Source organism: Phaethon aethereus, assembly GCF_964289735.1.
Source record: "Phaethon aethereus genome assembly, chromosome: 9".
NCBI classification, from domain to species: domain Eukaryota; kingdom Metazoa; phylum Chordata; class Aves; order Phaethontiformes; family Phaethontidae; genus Phaethon; species Phaethon aethereus.
The window spans coordinates 613,556-631,018 of record NC_138585.1 but is presented as its reverse complement, the minus strand read 5'-3'; the positions used below and the strand labels follow the sequence as shown (position 1 = coordinate 631,018).

Here is a 17,463-nt window from a genome sequence, read left to right as displayed (position 1 = left end):
ACTCGTCCTTAGGTTCGTCTTGGGAACGCTCAGACCCAGGGAAGCGAAAGGGAACAGGGTCATGCACAAAGACCTGGGGCAGCAGCAACAGGACTTTGCTGGGAAATGGCATGGGAGGCCCCTAGTTCTCTGCTGGGACAGGAGAAATTGTGGTGGAGGTGCTCTGTTACCCTGCCCCTGTTGTTTTTACCCAAAACGTGCGTATGCTCCATTTTTTGCAGTATGTGCGCGTCTCCTCGGACACCCCTCCACGGGTCATCTACCACCTCATGACACAGCACTGGGGCCTCGATGCACCCAACCTGCTCATCTCAGTCACCGGGGGAGCCAAAAACTTCATCATGAAGCCGAGGCTGAAGAACATCTTCCGACAGGGGCTAGTCAAAGTGGCCCAGACCACCGGTAAGGGATGGAGAGGCTCCCCCTGAGACTGCAGTGGGAGAGGGACCTGTCATCTGGCCATGCCAGGTTCAGTTGGGCTGCTGTGGAGATGCTGAGCTGGGCCAGGAGGCCTGTAGGTCCCTGTCTGGACTACCACCACCAGGGATGGGCTGCTCTTGCTCAACTGCTGCAAACAGGCTTGTAGGGAGATGGACTGAGCGACGCAATACTGTGCTGAACAAGGCATCTCCTGTGCTGCCAGGGCTTGATGTAGTGGGCAGGGAAGACATCTTCTGGGGGATGGAGCATGTCTGAGGACCAGGTGTTCCTGCAGCCATATAGGGGGATGCTAGCAGATTGCTGTGAGCAGAGCCTCTCCCTTCCCAAGACTCTGTCTGACCCCCAGGGGCCTGGATCATCACTGGGGGGTCCCACGCTGGTGTGATGAAGCAGGTGGGAGAGGCAGTGCGAGACTTCGTCCTGAGCCGCAGCCACAAGGAGGGCGAGATTGTCACCATTGGCATAGCCACCTGGGGGACCGTGTACAACCGGGAGAGCCTCATCTGCCCCATGGTGAGCCAGGCAGAGTTGGAGATGCATTTGCTTTGCCTAAGCCTGGACTGACAGGGAAGTCCTGGCAAAGACCATGGTGGGAATGGGAGCTTCAAGATGTGCCTGTGTCTGGACAGCCCTGGTAAAACCCAGCCGCACCGGACGGAGTGATGGTCCTGGGGTCATGTTTGCTGAGAAGCCCCTCTACCCTACCCAGTGTCTTGCGTAGGTGCTGCGCTTCTCCTGGGAGGACTCGTGGGTGTGAGGGTGGGTGGAGCAGAGACAGAGGAGCATGGGGCAACGCTGACATGAGGACTGCAAGGGGTGCCAGGGATGGCTGTTTGGCCAGACTGCCCCACGTGCTGGCCTGTTCCTGTCCCACATACTGGTTGCTTTGGGCATCTGGTGCTCCTATGCAGCCCTGCCAGGCTTTTCCCAGAGCCTCTGCTCCTGCACCTTACAGGGTGGCTTTCCTGCTGAGTACACAGTGGATGAGGAGAACCAAGGCAGCCTGTCATGCCTGGACAGCAACCACTCCCACTTCATCCTGGTGGACGATGGGACCCACGGGAGGTATGGGGTGGAAATCCCCCTGAGGACCAGACTGGAGAAGTTCATTTCGGAGCAGACCAAGGTGAAAGGAGGTAACAGCAACACACAGCCAGGCCTCAGGCAGGGGAGGGCACCAGGCGGGATGGGCCATCCATTGGTAAGGGGTGCCCATCCCGGGCTCCGGTGAGAGGGGAGGCTGTGGGTGGAAGCTGTGGCTTCCTTAGAGGATCCAGGCAAGGGGTTTGAAAGGGTTGTCATCTGGAACCTGCTTCCTTAGTGACACGAATCAAAGAGCCTTTCTCTGCCAGCTGTTTCACTTATGGCATCACCAAAAGGGTCCCCAAACCTTGTGATGCCGAGCTGACCGGGGAGAGTTGTTTCTCCAAAGGGCCAGGCCTCCCAGGGGATTCCAGGTGGTATCTTCTTGCTGTGCAAATGATCTTTGGTTCTAACACAGGCACGCACACGCTCCACCGGCATGACAGCCAGGAGATTGTCTCCCCTCTCTCCTGGAGCCTGGCATGTCAGGGGCAGTGCTCCCACCTTGACTTTCACACCTGCAGAGGGGTGACCGCATTCAGCTGCAGGGGAGGGGGGCTGCCCCACAGGGAGGTGACCCTGGGCTCTGCTTCCCTGCAGGCGTCGCCATCAAGATCCCCATCGTGTGCGTGGTGCTGGAAGGAGGCCCTGGGACACTCGACGTAAGGAACTGCTCCTGCCCGCTCCCAGCAGAGCTGAGGTGGGGGGCTGGTGGGAGAGGACAGCTCCTGGCCCAGGGGGCTGCTCTCTGGTGTCGGTGCGAGCGTGGTGCCACACTAGCCGAAATGCAGGTGGACAGGAGTGCTGTGGAGCAGCGGTGTGGGTCTCAGGCTCAGAGAGGGTCTGCTGGCTTCTGGGTGGGATCAGGACCAGCCTCCCCGCTCTGTTGCAGACCATCTACAACGCCATCACCAACGGGACCCCCTGTGTGATTGTGGAAGGGTCTGGGCGTGTGGCTGATGTCATCGCACAGGTGGCCAGCCTGCCTGTGCCCAAGATAACCATCGCCTTGATCCAGAAGAAGTTGAGTGTGTTCTTCCACGACACCTATGAGCAATTCACTGAGGGCAAGCTAGTGGAGTGGACCAAGAAGGTGAGCCTCTTGCAGAGAGACAGCTCCTCTTGCTGAGCTTGTGGAGATCAAAGGGGTCCCCAGGGGTCCTTGCCCATGAGCAGCAAGGCTCCCAGCATGAAGTTTCATCTTCCACTGACCATCCATCTCCCCCCAGCCATGCTCAGCATTGTCCTCATGGGCACCCCAAGGGCTCGAGCTCTGCTCCTCCGTTGCCTGCTCCCTTTGAGCAGAGAGGTACCACTTGGGACCAGCCCCACCCAGGCTGGGAGACACAGCACAGGTGTCTGCAGGCAACCCGAGGGGAGCAAGGAATTGCCCCACACAGGCCAGGGGGTTGCGGGACGTGGCAGGGGGGAGATGCTGATGATGATTGCTTGCCCACGGCTCTCCTTGTAGATCCAAGATATCGTGCGGAGCCGGCAGCTCCTGACCATTTTCAGAGAGGGCAAATATGGCCAGCAGGACGTGGATGTGGCCATCCTTCAGGCCCTGCTCAAAGGTGAGGGATGGGGAGCTGCCAGAGAGGATGGGGCGAGATGAGTCGTATGGGGGATCACAAGTCACCTCCTGCAGCTGCTTGACTTATGGCATCACCAAAGGGGTCCCCAAAGCTTGTGATGCTGAGCTGATCAGGGAGGGAAGTTTCTCCCAAAGGGCCCCCTCCAAGGGGCTTCCAGGTTGTATCTTCTCGCCACGGAAATGATCTTCTGTTCTAACACATGAACTTTGCATGCAGCATCCCGAAACCAGGACCACTTTGGTCGTGAGAACTGGGACCACCAGCTGAAGCTAGCTGTGGCCTGGAACAGGGTGGACATTGCTCGAAGTGAGATCTTCACGGATGACCATGAGTGGAAGGTAAGGGAGTACCTGTGCTGCTTGTCTGGTCAGGCTTACAGCTTGTCAGGTGCCACTTGAGGACTGTGGATATTGAGGGCACTGCTCACCTTGGCTGTGCCTAGTCAGAGTTTTTGAGGGTATTTCTCTTGCACCCTAAACTCCCACCACATTGTCAGGGGCTCTTAATCTGTCCTGTCTTTCAAAAGTGCACTCAAACACCCAAAGCAAGGGTGAGCACACCCTGCAATTCATTGCTTGTAAAGGTCCTATTTGGCTTATGATGGTTTACAAAGGAGATTGATTGGTATTTTGTTCAAAACCAGTGCCTTTTAAAGACAATTCACCAACTTAGAGCCAAAAATACCTCTTGCCAGCTCTGCCCTGTGGTCGCTGCCACGTTGTAAAATGGCAACTTGTGTCTAAATTCATCTCACTCAGCCTGGTGCTTCCCTGCTCAAACTTTACTACAGAGTGGGGCAGGGAGCAGCACTAGCCAGCTCTCCCGTCCCATGCCTGATCCAGCTGTTGAGGAGTCAAAACTGAGCAGGGTTCTCTGTCATTTCTGCTGGGGCTGCGGCACTTGGAAGGGATTTTCCTCTTACGTTCAACAGTTTGGATTCCCCGAGCTCACATACCTTTCGTGGGGCTGGGAAGGGCTAGTGAGGTGCAGGATCCCAGACTGGAAATACTTGGTGGTGTGAAAATGCACAGCCTGGACACGATCTACACCTTTGTAGGGAAGGGAGGTCGAGGCAGGCTCTTGGATTAGTCAGTGCAGTCCAGGGCTGTTGCAAGGTGCTGCAGCCCCAGACCGATGTGTCTGGTGTGAAAAGCTGAGGCTGAAACCAAGCTGTGGCAGAAGGTCAGCAGGTACCGTCATGCCAGGACAGACATGCACCCCCCTTACCCATGGGCTTTGTTTTCACTTCTGAGCGCATTAAAGGTTGCCTTGGAAAGGAAAACCCCACAAAGGCTGAACTGGGTGGCCATTGGGAGCAGCCGGTCTCCCCGTGGCTGAGATCCAGCTGGCAGCACTATGACCCTTCAGCTGAAGAGCGGTGCGAGGCGGACAAGCCCGTGAGGTCCTGTTCATTCGTACGGTGCATCCTCGTGAGCTGGGGAAGGAGGGTCTGCCCTCTCCCCTACCCCATCGCTCCACCCAGCAGCCAGGGGAGCTGGGCTTCTCTGCCAGAGGAAAGGGCATGCTAATCCAGAAGTCTGTCCCTCAGTACCTCCCAGCCGCTCTCTCACACCCAGAAACTCCTTGTGTGCTCAGGGATGAAATCTTGCCCCTATCTGAGTGAGGAGCATGGCAGGGCCCTGCTCTGGGGTCATGGAGTCCCTCACCTCTGCCTCTGGCCTGCCAGCCCACAGATCTCCACCCCGTGATGGCAGCCGCCCTGATCTCCAACAAGCCAGAGTTTGTGAAGCTGTTCCTGGAGCAGGGAGTGCGACTCAAGGAGTTTGTCACCTGGGACACCCTGGTTTACCTCTACGACAACGTGGCGCCATCCTGCCTGTTCCACAGCAAGCTGCAGAAGGTCCTGCTGGAGGAGAGAGAGCACACTGCTGGCTCCAAAATGCCAAGAATTCAACTGCACCACGTCTCCCAGGTGCTGCGGGAGCTCCTGGGCGGCTCCACACAGCCTCTTTACCCCAAGTCCAAGGACACAGAGCGGTCCCGGCTCTCCATCCCCGTCCCACATATCAAGCTGAATGTACGCATCTCCAGGTTACATGGTGGCAGGGTCGCATTAGGGAGGGGGACGCTGGCTCAAGAAACCGTCCTGGAGGTTGCACCTGGGTCTCTGTCCTCTTGCCTGCTCAAGAATCCCAGTCAAAGTCCCTTAAAGCCCTGCCCAAGTCATCTGCCCCACATTCAAGGTGTGACTCCCACCCTCCTACACCCATAGCACCACGTGGCTGCGTGACTCTGGTGGGCAGGACCCAGTGGGGTGGGTGCAATGGCCAGGATGGGCACATCCCTCCATGACCCTGGCCCTAGGAAAAGCGGCACTTCCAGGATGAGTCCAGCCTTGGCCACCCGGCTGTCTGCAGCCAAGGCCCTTCCATGGATGGTGGAGGCAGGCAGCCAGGGTTTGGGGGTGGCTTTGCGCTGCGGGGCTGGCTGCTTTCTGCAGCCTCCTGGCAGAGGAACAGGTCTGACCATCGCACGCCTTGCAGGTTCAGGGGTCAAGTCTCCGGTCCCTCTACAGGCGCTCTGCCGGCCGAGTCACCTTCACCGTGGACCCAGTCCGTGACCTGCTTATCTGGGCTGTGGTGCAGAACCGCAAGGAGCTGGCAGAAATCATCTGGGCCCAGGTATCACAGCCCAGAGCTGTCGGTCCCAGCTGAGAGGCTCTGCTGGAGCCAAACCTCCCAGCCCCAGAAGGGAAGGTTGCACCTACTGGCATTTGGGACAGCAGGCGAGCTGGCCCATGGCAGTGCCCGAGCCTGACCCCCGGCCACACGGGAGCCAGCTAATGAGCCCGCGGGCACGCGGTGTTCACCCCCAGACACGCACTGTGATGCCAGGGCCCTCCCTTCCCAGCCAAAACGCACACTGCAGGCAGAGCTGATGTGCTGGGCCAGAAGTGTGATTTTCTTGGCAAAGGCTGAGAGCGGGCTCGGCACACCGCAGGCAGGACATGGGGCACGGCAGCTGGGGTGGGGAGGCTTCCACCCATAAACAGCATCCCCAGGGCAAGGGGCAGCATGGCCGGCTGCACGGCGAGTGTGCCGTGCAGAGCTGTGGAGTAACACTGTCCCGTCACCTCAGGCTTCCCACTAGGAGAGCAGGGGTGTCCCCAGCTTCCCCGTGGCGGTGGGTTACCTACTGCCCCGGCACCCAGAGGGGAGCACAGCCCTTGTCGTGGCAAGCTGTCCATCCATCTGCTTGGGACACCCTCCTTCCCCGCCGTGGGACTGCCGCGACTTGCAGGATAGCGTGCAGAGCCCTGTGCTCTCTCTGACCTCTTCTGCTCCAGAGCCAGGACTGCATGGCGGCCGCGCTGGCCTGCAGCAAGATCCTGAAGGAGCTGGCCAAGGAGGAGGAAGACACCGACACCACCGATGACATGCTGGCCCTGGCCGAGCAGTTTGAGCACAAGGCGATCGGTGAGCAGGAGGGGACCAGCAACGCGGAACCTCTCTCACGCCCTGCAGAGCTGGCTAGCTTTGCCCAGGAGATGTCTAGGGGTGATGGGTGGGGTGGGGGTGCCAAGCAGGGGTCTTCTCATCACGGTCAGGGTCGTGGTGCTGCCAGGGCTGCGCCCGGGTGGTGGTTGGGAGCGCAGTGGGTGCCACTGCGTGGTGCAATGTCCAGATCCTGGTGACTCTGCGGGCACCTTGCCAAGCACCAAGCTGGCCCTGGAGCACAGCCCTGTCTCCCTGGTCCCTGCCTGGCCAGGCGTGTTCACAGACTGCTACCGCAAGGATGAAGAGAGAGCCCAGAAGCTCCTCACCCGTGTCTCTGAGGCCTGGGGGAAGACAACCTGTCTGCAGTTGGCGCTGGAGGCCAAGAACATGAATTTTGTGTCCCATGGGGGTGTCCAGGTAGGTTCCAGCAGTGGTGCTTGGAGGGGAAGTGCATGAGTGTCCCCTGCCCCAGATCCAGGGTTCCTCGTTGGCAGCAGCGGGGCTCTGCCCTGCAGCCCCGCTCTGTCGGGGGGGCTCCTGTAACCAGTGCTCCTCTTCCTCCCTCCTCACAGGCCTTTCTGACCAAAGTCTGGTGGGGGAAGATGTGCGTGGACAACGGGCTTTGGCGGGTGATTGCATGCATGCTGTTCTTCCCACTTCTCTACACCAACCTCATCACCTTCAGGTACTTCTTGCAGCCGGGGCATGCGTGCACCAAGGCCGGCTGGGAGAAGCTGCCGTGGCATCTCCCTGGGCAGCTGAGCCCCGCTTCCACCCCTGCTCCCTGCAGGGAGAAGAGGCTGCAGCCCGTGGGCTGCCTGACGCGCCTCCGAGCCTTCTTCACGGCACCTGTCGTCATTTTCCACATGAACATCCTCTCTTATTTCACCTTCCTCCTGCTCTTCGCCTACGTCCTGATGGTTGACTTCCAGCCGTTGCCGTCCTGGCGGGAGTACCTCATCTACTTCTGGCTCTTCTCCCTGGTGTGCGAGGAGATCCGCCAGGTACGGGGCAGGCAGAGCAGAAGCTGGGGGAGGTGAGAGGAGGGAGAGACACCCCTCTGGGTGCTCCTGGAAGGTCCCGCATAGCTCACGTTCCCATGCTGCTTCTCATGTCACCATCCATTCAGAGAGGTCACAGCACAAGGGACTGCCAGATCTCCCCATCTCTGAGGCCAAGAACCTCCTTGGCTGCCTCTGGCCTGGCCCCGGGTACTTCACAGAATCACAGAATCATTAAGGTTGGAAAAGACCTTTAAGATCATTAAGTGCAACCATCAACCCAACACCACCATGCCCACTAAACCGTGTCCCGAACTGCCAAGTCCACACGTTTTTTGAACACCTCCAGTGACTCCACCACCTCCCTGGGCAGTCTGTGCCAATGTTTGACTTGCAGAATGACATGCTGTTTTGAGCTGAAAACATCAGGAGATGGAGGCCCCCCCTCCTTCCTTGGGCATTTATTCCCAGAAGCATTTCCAGGCTTTGCTTGATGTTTGATTCTTTTCAGCTTTTGCTTCAACATTTCAGTGCCTTTCTTCACCAGGCTAGAGAGCTCCATGTCTCAGGTATCTCTCCCCATGCTCCTTCCATGCCCCTATAGAAAATCCTGTAGGCTCAGGTTAACTTCAGGTAAGCAAGAAGGTCCAGTGATGGTCAGCAAGTCAGTGCGGTCCCTCCCCTCTACAAGGCACATGAGTATCTCACAAGGCTTTTGCTGAAGTACCAACCTCTCTTCTCTTCCCAACAGTTGTTGCATGATCCAGATGGGTTTGGAGTTGTGAAAATGGCTTCCCTGTACTTCAAGGACTTCTGGAATAAGTTGGATATCTGCGCCATCCTAGTCTTTATCACAGGGCTGACTTGCAGGTGAGTTGCAGAGCAGGGCACAGGCAGGGCACAGGCTCAAGCCACAGCCGTAGGCTACAAAACGAGAGTGAGAATTGTGCAGGTTTTTTAATTGCAATTTCTTCTTCCAAAGGCCAATGAAGGTTTTCGTGGTCATGTGATTAATTCTGACCAATTTGCCTCTGCTTTCAGCTGCTTTTAGAAGAGATGTTTTTCATGCCACAACTCTCACCCGGCACGCTGGGGAAGCTCACTGATATTGCAGAAATGTAATGCTGCAAGATCAGAAAAAACCCACACTGGTGGCACTGAGATGTTTCCTTTCCTCTCTTCTGTGCCCAGGCTGATCCCGTCAACTTTATATCCCGGGCGCATCATACTGTCACTGGCTTTTATCATTTTCTGCCTGCGTCTGATGCACATTTTCACAGTCAGTAAAACGCTGGGGCCCAAGATCATCATTGTGAAGCGCATGGTGAGAGCTCCCTGCCGTCCTGCCAGGGTGGCTGCATGGGACGGATGTGCCACCCGTGTTGTCCTATCCTGCAGTGCGGTTTGCTCCAGGACACAATTTTACTTCCCCTCTGTCTTTGCAGATGAAGGATGTCTTCTTCTTCCTCTTCCTGCTAGCAGTGTGGGTGGTGTCCTTTGGCGTTGCCAAGCAGGCCATCCTGATCCACAACGAGGAACGTGTGGAGTGGCTTTTCCGTGGCGTGGTCTACCACTCCTACCTGACCATCTTCGGACAGATTCCCTCCTACATCGACGGTAAGGGACACCTGTGGCATCAGCAGGGTGGCTGTGGTGAAGCTGAGGGGTACCAAGCTCATGCCGCAGTCTGCCTAGCTCCTGCCATGTTGGCCCATGGAAGTCCTGCACAGGGTTCCTCTCCAAGCACAATGTTAGGCCAGAAGGGAGCAACGACAGGGCGTGGGGATGGAGCCCTGCTCCGGCACAGTGGGACCGTTGCCACCAATGCAAACCCAGGGACTGCACCTGCCCAAGCGGTCAAGAGAGCACAGTAGCCAAGACACAGGAGCATGAGTCGATCAAGCTCAGTGCCACGGCTGCAAAGCTGGTGGCAGTGAGCAGAGCACTTGGGGTGATGCAGATCAAGGTCAAATCCCTGCCCGGTGCTAAGGTCCCTTGGTGCTAGCTACTTTCAGAGAGCACAATGTGCTCCCTGAGATGCCGCGAGGTTTGGCTGCAGCAGAGGCATGCTGTGCTCTCTTTCAGGTGTCAACTTCAACATTGACCAGTGTAGCCCCAACGGGACTGATCCCTACAAGCCCAAGTGCCCAGAGACAAATGAGGACAACAAGAAACCCATCTTCCCAGAATGGCTGACAGTCATCTTACTGTGCCTGTACCTGCTCTTCACCAACATCCTCCTCCTCAACCTCCTCATCGCCATGTTCAAGTGAGTTTGACTTGGCCCCGTGGTCCTGACAGTGAATCGAGCTGGCTTGGCTTGCAGGCTTGGTCATAGCCGGGGCACCGACACACTGAAAAAGCATGAAGAGGGTCCCGGGGCACATGCTGGCCCGAGCACAGGGGAGCTTTGCGGAGTTGTAGATATGGTGGAAGTAGCAGGTGCAGGCCAGGGTTCATCAGGGAAACGGGTAGGAGCCGGGGCACCATGCAGACACGATGTGCCCCTCATCCCCACGGCATGGCTGACGCCTGGGCTCTGCCCCAGCTACACCTTCCAGCAGGTCCAGCAGCACACGGACCAGATCTGGAAGTTCCAGCGGCACGACCTGATCGAGGAGTACCACAGCCGCCCACCCGCACCTCCACCCTTCATCCTCCTCAACCACCTGCAGATCCTGGTCCGGCGAGGCCTGCTCCGCAGGCCGTCCACGCACCACAAACAGCTCAGTGAGGACCAGCACCTCCCCTCCTGCCCTTTGCCCCCTCCCTGGGGCATGGCACCGTGCACCACGGCACCAGGCTTGGCGTCTGGGCTACAGCACAGGGGTTTGGGTCGCCCAGGGATCTGACAGCACTGCTGTCCCCTTCCTCTGGCAGAAGAGAAGCTGGAGAAGAATGAAGAAGCTGCCCTCCTCTCTTGGGAGATGTACCTGAAGGAGAACTATCTGCAGCACCAGCAGTGCCAGGAGAAGCAGAACATGGAGCAGAAGATCCGAGACATTGCACAGAGGTACCGGCACTCCTGAGACAGGGACATCCTTCTGTCCTCCAGTGTCCTGGGCAGGGAAGAGTTGGGATTAGTGCAGGGGTGGCTGCCTGAGGGTGTTCCCCTCTGCACTGTCCCTCCAGGGTCGACGTACTGGCAGAGCTGCTGGACTTGGATCGGGTGAAGAGGACAGGGCTGGTGGAGCAGAGACTGCTCTCTCTGGAGGACCAGGTGAGGCAAAAGCTGAGCAACTACCCAAGAAAGGTGGGGTTTTCCAGGGACTGAGTCAACTGAACCAGAGCACAAGAGAAAGCCCCTCTGAATCAATCCCCCTTCAAACAGTTGGAGTTTCCTTGACAAAACAATAGCATCCAAAAGGAAAAGGTTTACAGGAAGCGTTCTGTTTGACTCCAAAGTGAACCGGATCATGGTGGGAAGTGGTGGGATGAGCCCTCGCCTCCACTGGTCACGCAGGCAGTCAGATCCCACGCAGCTCTTCTCCTTGGCGTGAGAGAACCCTCCAGACCTTCTGGAGACGGAGGACTCTCTGTCCCCTCCCCGTGAACCTGTTCCACACCCTGCGCGAGCAGTGGGGTGCCCGTGGAGCCGCACCAGGCCCCGGCATCTCCTTTGCTGCAGCATGGCTGCTGTTTCTGCTTCCGTTTCCATCTGCTTTGAAAAAACGTTCCCCTGGAAGCGGCTTTCCAAGCCGAGCATCAGGGCACAGCAAGGATCGCGGCTGCCCTGGGGGACGAGCAGCCAGGAGCCTCCTGCCGGCGCCATATCCTGCAGTACTCCGGCAAGGGAGCCCGGGGGGCCGCCGGGCCCCGGGACGGCTGACCCCCTCCTGTCCCACGCAGGTGCATCAGAGCGCCCAGGCCCTGAGGTGGATAACGCAGGCGCTGCAGGGCAACGGTTTCGGCTCGGGCGAGGACGTGCCGCCCCTGGGTAAGCGGAGCCCGTCTCCACCCCAGCAGCACGGGGGGAAGCGGGAGCCCTGCGCTGGCACGCGCGGGGCTGAGGACCAGGGCTGAGCAGCCCCCCGCACCCCTCTGTTAGGCAGCAAGGCAGAAGCAGAGGCTCCTTTGGCCCAGGGAGGTTTGGGGGCTCTGCGAGGCCACCCAGCCCCTCCTGCAGCCATTCCCACCCTCCACTCCAGAGCCGTCCCCGCAGCCCATGGCTGAGGCTTTTCACCACAGCATCCTGGGGGAGTTCCTCCGGGGCCTGCTGGAAGGAGTGCCGAGGGCCAGGCGCCCGGGGGACAGCAGCACCCCCATGGAAAGACACAGCCCCCCCCCTCAGCGGAGCCACAGTCCTCAGCACCGGGCTCAGCACCCTGCTTTGCGGGGCCTCACTGTCTGTGTCTGCCTCGCAGGCTCCAGTAAAGCCTCGGAGACGAAGGAAGTTGTTGACCTGGAGGGGAAACCCCAGGAGAGCCAGCCCCCGTACCATGTGCTCGCCCGAAACCTCCTGTACCCCGGGTCTCACACCCTCCGCTTCCCTGTGCCGGACGAGAAGGTGCCCTGGGAGGTACGAGCTGTGACCCTGGGCAGTGGGGCCGGGGGCGGGGGCCGAGGGGCCGATCCCGACGGTGGTGGGAAGAGGAACAGACCCATCGTCGCACCCGTATCACACTTGGGAGCTCCTGTTTGTCCCAGCAGCTGCTCCGAGGCCCTTCCAGGGACAAGGAGAGGCGAACAGGCGTCGTCCCTGCAGGATCTGCAGGGCGAGGGGTGCCTGGGGGTGCTCGGTTGGGAGAGAGGGGACAAACACTCGGCTCCACATTTCCTGAATCAGGGCTGGCTCAGGGTCAGGGACAGGATCTGGCTCTGGCTGCCACCGGGGTGTGAGTGAGAGGCACCAACCCTCCAGCCGAGACCCCGAGCTCAGCCCCCGAGCCGGGCCCGGAGCCCTGCTTGCCTCAGGGAATGATGCCATGGGCTGGGCAGAGGAAGTGACTGGGGCAGAAAGTGTCCCTGGGGGTCCCCATCCCCGCCTGCCTCCAGAGCGGCTGTGTGCTCTGCAGGTGGACTTCCCACTCTACAACCCTCCCGCCTACTCGGCCGACCACAAGGACATGGCTGTGCAGGACCCGTTCAGCCCGTGAGTGTTCCCCTGCGGCCCCCACTCCTTTGCCCCTTCCCCTGATGGCACAGCCAGCCCTCCCTGCCGGGCTGCCTCCCGCCCCCCAGCTCCTTGGAGTCTCTCCTGAAGATCAACTACAACACCATGGACGGGCTGATCGACCGGCAGAGCTTCCACGGCCTCTACGCCGTGCAGGACGGGCTGCCGCTGTGAGTGCATCCTCCGCAGGACCTGGGGCGCCCGGCTGTAGGCAAAGTACTGGGGGAGACGGAGAATCCGGGGAGGGCTGGGTACATCCACCCCCTTCCCGCTTCCCTACAGCTAATGGCGGGGCAGGGATAACGGCATGCATCGTTCTCAGGGCTGTCCCCCGCAAAAAAAACCCAGCACCCCGGAAGAGGTGCAGTGCAGCAGTGGGAAATCTGGGGATGGGGGGTAGGGCATGATGGGGCGCGCAGAGGGACCCTGGCGCCAACCCAGCCTGCTCACTCCCTCCCTGCCAGGAACCCGATGGGCAGGACGGGGCTGCGAGGCCGCGGGAGGCTGCACTGCTTTGGGCCCAACCATGCCCTGCACCCCGTCGTGACCCGGTGAGTGCAGGGCACGGGGAGGTGTCCTTGCTCCAGGACGGGGTTGGGGAGGTGGAGTGGAAAAGGGAGCATGAAGCTCTCAGGGAGACCAGGACTTGGCAAAACCCACCGCTGCCCCTTCAGCCACTGCGGGGCAGGGGGGAGCTGAGTCTGGCTGCAGCGTAACGGGGGCCTCTCTCACAGCTGGAGGAGGAATGTGGACGGGTCCATTATAAGGAAGAGCCTGAAGAAGATGCTGGAAGTCCTAGTAGCCCAGTACCCGCTGTCGGATGTCTGGGCTCTGCCCGGGGTAAGAGCTGGTGGAAACCAGGGGGTGCAGAAGGGTCTGGGGAGACGGGGCTGGCCCGGCCCGACGGCTGGGTGCCCTGCGGAAAACGGAGAAGCACAGAGGGCTGTCACAGCCCTCCCCAAGGAGATACTTCTGCCCCTTCCACGGAGCATCTGAGTGTGGGGCTGCACTACCAAGAGCACTGGGGCTGCAGTCGTGAGGTTACATACCCCCACCCACCCTGACCCCCATCTCCTGCTTCTCTCTCCTCCTCCACGTCTTCAGTTCTCACATGCCCTTCATGACGTAAGCCATTGGCATAGCGCCCTTTGACAGAGAGGTCCAGACGTTGAATCAGGCAAACTCAGACACGTGCTGGGCACGGCTGAGCGCTTCTGGCAGGAGAGGGAGGGAGAGAGGGAGGGAAGGAGGCACCGCCGCTGCTTGCTCGCCCCACCAGAGCTTGTGGCATCTTCTGCAGTGGTGGCAACCGCCCGCTGGCCAAGCCGGTGGCAGTGAGGGAGGCTGGGCTGATGGCAGGCCCCACGGCTGACATCTGCTTTGATGCAGGGGTCTCTGGAGCCGGGCGAGATGCTGCCACTGAAGCTGAAGTGGATCCTGCGCCGGGAGTTCTGGCCCCAGTTCCAGAACTTGCTGAAACAAGGCACTGAGGTGGGGGCATGCAGGTGTCCCAGTGTACGGGGGCACATGGGTGTCCCGGCAGTACGGGGGCAGGCGGGCATCACCCCGGCACAGAGGCACACTGGTGTCATGGCGATACAGGCACACGGGGGCATCACCACAGTACAGGGACATGTGCACACCATGGTGGCACAGGGGCAGGTGGGTGTCCCCAGGGTATGGGGGCAGGGTGCATCACCCCTTGGCCACTGCTCTCACCGGGGAGGAATGGAGGAATTACGCACGCCGTAATGGCCTCGCAACAGGCAGGGGTCTGGGAGGCAGCCCAGGGACCTGGGGCTTGGGCTGCACACTCCGGTGTCTGTGCCCACTGCGATCACTCTCTGTGGCTCCAGCTGCAGTAGGAATAGGGCACGGGTCTCTTGTGGGGCAGAGGAGCTGTGGGGTGATGCCTCACCACCCCCAGGGCCTCTCAGTGCCCTCAGAGAGGTGGTGAGGGCTCTGCTAATGTGGCACTCCTTCACCATGCACAGGTACACAAGGGGTACCTTGACGACCCCCGCAACACGGATAATGCCTGGGTCGAGACGGTCGCCGTCAGCGTGCACTTCGACAACCAGAATGATGTGGAGATGAAGCGGCTGAATTCGGTATGGGCTGCCAGCCTCCGCAGCTCCCTGACCCAGGTGTCAGTGAGTGTGGGGCAGGGAGCCAGATCTCCAGACCCAGAACTCACCCTTGTCTCGGGTGGGCTTCTCCAGCTGCATGCAGTGGAGGAAGAACATGGGGATGAACATGGGTTGGCGCTGCACCGGGGGCCCCAAAAAGAAAGGGCAGGAGGCTGGGGATGAGGTGCTGCTGTGCATGGCTGGCACGGCCCCTTGCCAGCAGTGCATACGTGATGTCTCTGGTCCCCTTCCAGTTCCTCCAGGGCTGCGATCCGGAGCTGTGCATCCGCTGGCAGGTGCTGGACAAGAGGATCCCCCTGCACGCCAACCACAAGGAGCTCCTGCACAAGGTCTCGGCCCTCCTCGGTGCCTACTACTGAGTCTTCAAGCACAGGCCAGGGCTCCTGCTGCCCCAGACCAGGTTCTGGTTGGGATCTGCAGCTCTACCACAGCTCACCTGTGAGACCATGGGCAGCCGTTGGAGACTAGGTACTTTGCTTGCCTCCATGAATGTACATCACAGGTCTCCGGGAGGAAAACTGTCCCCTCCGCAGCAGCCGGGGACAGCCTGGGCAGTGCCTACGCAGCATCCTGGTCACCTGAGCCACCAAGCTTGTCCCTAGGTGCTTCTACATCAACCATAGCACTAGCCCAGGGCTTGGACCGAGCAGAGCCGCAGGGCTGTTCCTGCAAGGCGCTCCTTCTCTCAGCTCCCACCCACTCTTTGCTTTGGTGTGGGTGCTGGGGACTTGCCAGCCCCAGCTACCCCTCCGCCCAGGATATCCACTGGGGACCACAGCTCCTGCTCCAAGTCCCGGCAGCTCCGCTGCCACAGCTCACAGAGGATTGATCTGGAGAAGGCTTGGGGTCTTCTGCACCTAAAGCTCCCGACTGCTCTGCAAGTCGCTCCTGTGGCAGCTGTCCCCATTATCTCCGCTTGCCTCAGACCCAACAACACGGTCCTGAGCTGTGATCCAGCACTTCTGAAGGTGTGAGCAGCTCTTGGCTTATATACCTATGATTTCATAGCTCCACACAGGTCCACCCTCCGTGTCCCACACCGTTGTTAGGTGATCCTGTGTGTGTATGCTGAGCACTGTCTTGTAGCTGAACGCCTTCCCTCTCTCTGCGCCAAGGCACCAGCTAAAGGTCACCGGCCTGTCGCCATCCACTTGCGCACATAGACAGAAAGGGGGAGCTTGCTGGGACCCAGGTGATCCATGCTCTGGGGTCCTTTGGGCAGGTAGGGACAGGAGAGAGGACATCTGTGTGTCCATGCCAGACATCTCTGCTCTTAAGGGGGACTCACTTTTCTGTTCCCTGCCATGGGGAGAACAAAGCACAGTGGAGACATACCTTGGTAGCCCAGAACAGGCCCACGGTGGCATACGACGCCTGGGACTGCTCGGGGAGGGATTTCAGTTCCCCCACCCTCTCCCAATGGGTCAGACACTGGCCAGCCATGGCTGTTCTTCCCACACTGGTGGCCACCACAGCACAACTGCAGCTTCACCAGTGATACACCCGGGCTTGGCGAGGGGAGTCAGATTGGCAATTTAGTCAACCCAGCTCAATAAACCATGTATTAAATAACTAAAGGCTGGTGGTCTGTTACGGCTGTTTAACCTGCAGGCCATGCTTGGAGCACACTTCCAGAATAAGCCTAGTTTGGGCGTTCCCACCCCCAATCTTGTTGCAGACTCACTCCCCGGTGCTGGCTGCAGAGATGACTTGACGCATTTGGAAGTCAATGTGAGGAGCTGCTGGAAAGCAAGCTGTGTGCCAAGGCGGTGGCACAGTACCTTCTCCCGTTGTTCTTGGCCTGCTCGATGTCTGCTCATGGTCTCCCATCATCGTGCTCTGCCGAGAGCCAGCGCCGGCGGCGGGAGGGCCAGGCTGGGCGCATGGCTGGGGAGGGAAGAGGCGACCGTGCCTCACAGCAGCTCATATAGCTTCTAGACGCGCAACCACAGCCTAAGAAGGATTGCCGAAACCTAATTAGCGTTACTCAATTACTGCACAAAAGGGCTCCACGTGGCCAGTCGCCCACAGCACCCGTGGCTGTGCTGCCTGGGCGTCCTGCGCCAGCGTCTCCTTGCCCGGACGCCCCGGCGCTGCCACAGGCCACCAAGGCGCTTCACCGGCTGCTGGGGCCGGCGCCGCGGCGAAGCTCGACCGCAGCCGAGCCGTCCTGCACCACAGCTGGAGCTGAACCGACGTGGAGCTGCCCCCAGCCCAGCCGGTAAGGGACCCCCGGGATGCGGCGGGGGGTGGTTCTGCTGCGTGGAGCCTGGCGGGGGCCCCCGGTTGCCCAAGCCCCTCTGCCGGGAAGGTCTGGGCTCCCCGGGGCAGCAGGACCAGGCGGCTGCAGCCCCTCAGAGCCCTTCCAGGGAGGGGGCTGGGCTCGGGCAGGTGGCGGGGACCAGCATCGCAAAGGGCATCCCTGCTCCCCCCGCTGCAGACCCCGGCAGGGCCCGAGGTATTCCCGGGCAGCGTGACTTAATCTCCCCTGGAAGAGTCCACGGCACAGTCCCACGCCCCTGGGCAGGCCCATGGGCAGGTCCTCTGGCAGCATCCCTCAGGTCTGAGCGTCCCCTGGCTGGTACCCTAAGGATGCTCATACCCGAGAGATGTTGGGACTTA

At 60.0% G+C, this 17,463-nt stretch overlaps 1 protein-coding gene across 1 annotated transcript in view; it reads left to right on the top strand.

Annotated features, from left to right (window-relative positions):
- Positions 1–15,200, top strand: part of LOC309407789 (transient receptor potential cation channel subfamily M member 2-like) — a gene marked incomplete at both ends in the record, with an annotated part of 22,548 nt that extends 7,348 nt beyond the window's left edge. The window contains 29 exons of the mRNA XM_082003429.1: positions 222–402; positions 788–954; positions 1,397–1,577; positions 2,125–2,186; positions 2,417–2,617; positions 2,996–3,098; positions 3,336–3,457; positions 4,807–5,157; positions 5,624–5,761; positions 6,427–6,556; positions 6,849–6,994; positions 7,150–7,262; positions 7,368–7,581; positions 8,330–8,448; positions 8,770–8,902; positions 9,024–9,195; positions 9,664–9,847; positions 10,127–10,308; positions 10,459–10,591; positions 10,711–10,798; positions 11,428–11,515; positions 11,943–12,097; positions 12,594–12,670; positions 12,760–12,861; positions 13,156–13,242; positions 13,426–13,531; positions 14,081–14,182; positions 14,686–14,802; positions 15,075–15,200. Coding sequence (XP_081859555.1) covers positions 222–402; positions 788–954; positions 1,397–1,577; positions 2,125–2,186; positions 2,417–2,617; positions 2,996–3,098; positions 3,336–3,457; positions 4,807–5,157; positions 5,624–5,761; positions 6,427–6,556; positions 6,849–6,994; positions 7,150–7,262; positions 7,368–7,581; positions 8,330–8,448; positions 8,770–8,902; positions 9,024–9,195; positions 9,664–9,847; positions 10,127–10,308; positions 10,459–10,591; positions 10,711–10,798; positions 11,428–11,515; positions 11,943–12,097; positions 12,594–12,670; positions 12,760–12,861; positions 13,156–13,242; positions 13,426–13,531; positions 14,081–14,182; positions 14,686–14,802; positions 15,075–15,200 — 4,080 coding nt within the window. The remainder of the gene's footprint in view (positions 1–221; positions 403–787; positions 955–1,396; positions 1,578–2,124; positions 2,187–2,416; positions 2,618–2,995; positions 3,099–3,335; positions 3,458–4,806; positions 5,158–5,623; positions 5,762–6,426; positions 6,557–6,848; positions 6,995–7,149; positions 7,263–7,367; positions 7,582–8,329; positions 8,449–8,769; positions 8,903–9,023; positions 9,196–9,663; positions 9,848–10,126; positions 10,309–10,458; positions 10,592–10,710; positions 10,799–11,427; positions 11,516–11,942; positions 12,098–12,593; positions 12,671–12,759; positions 12,862–13,155; positions 13,243–13,425; positions 13,532–14,080; positions 14,183–14,685; positions 14,803–15,074) is intronic.
- Positions 15,201–17,463: the final 2,263 nt, after the last annotated feature.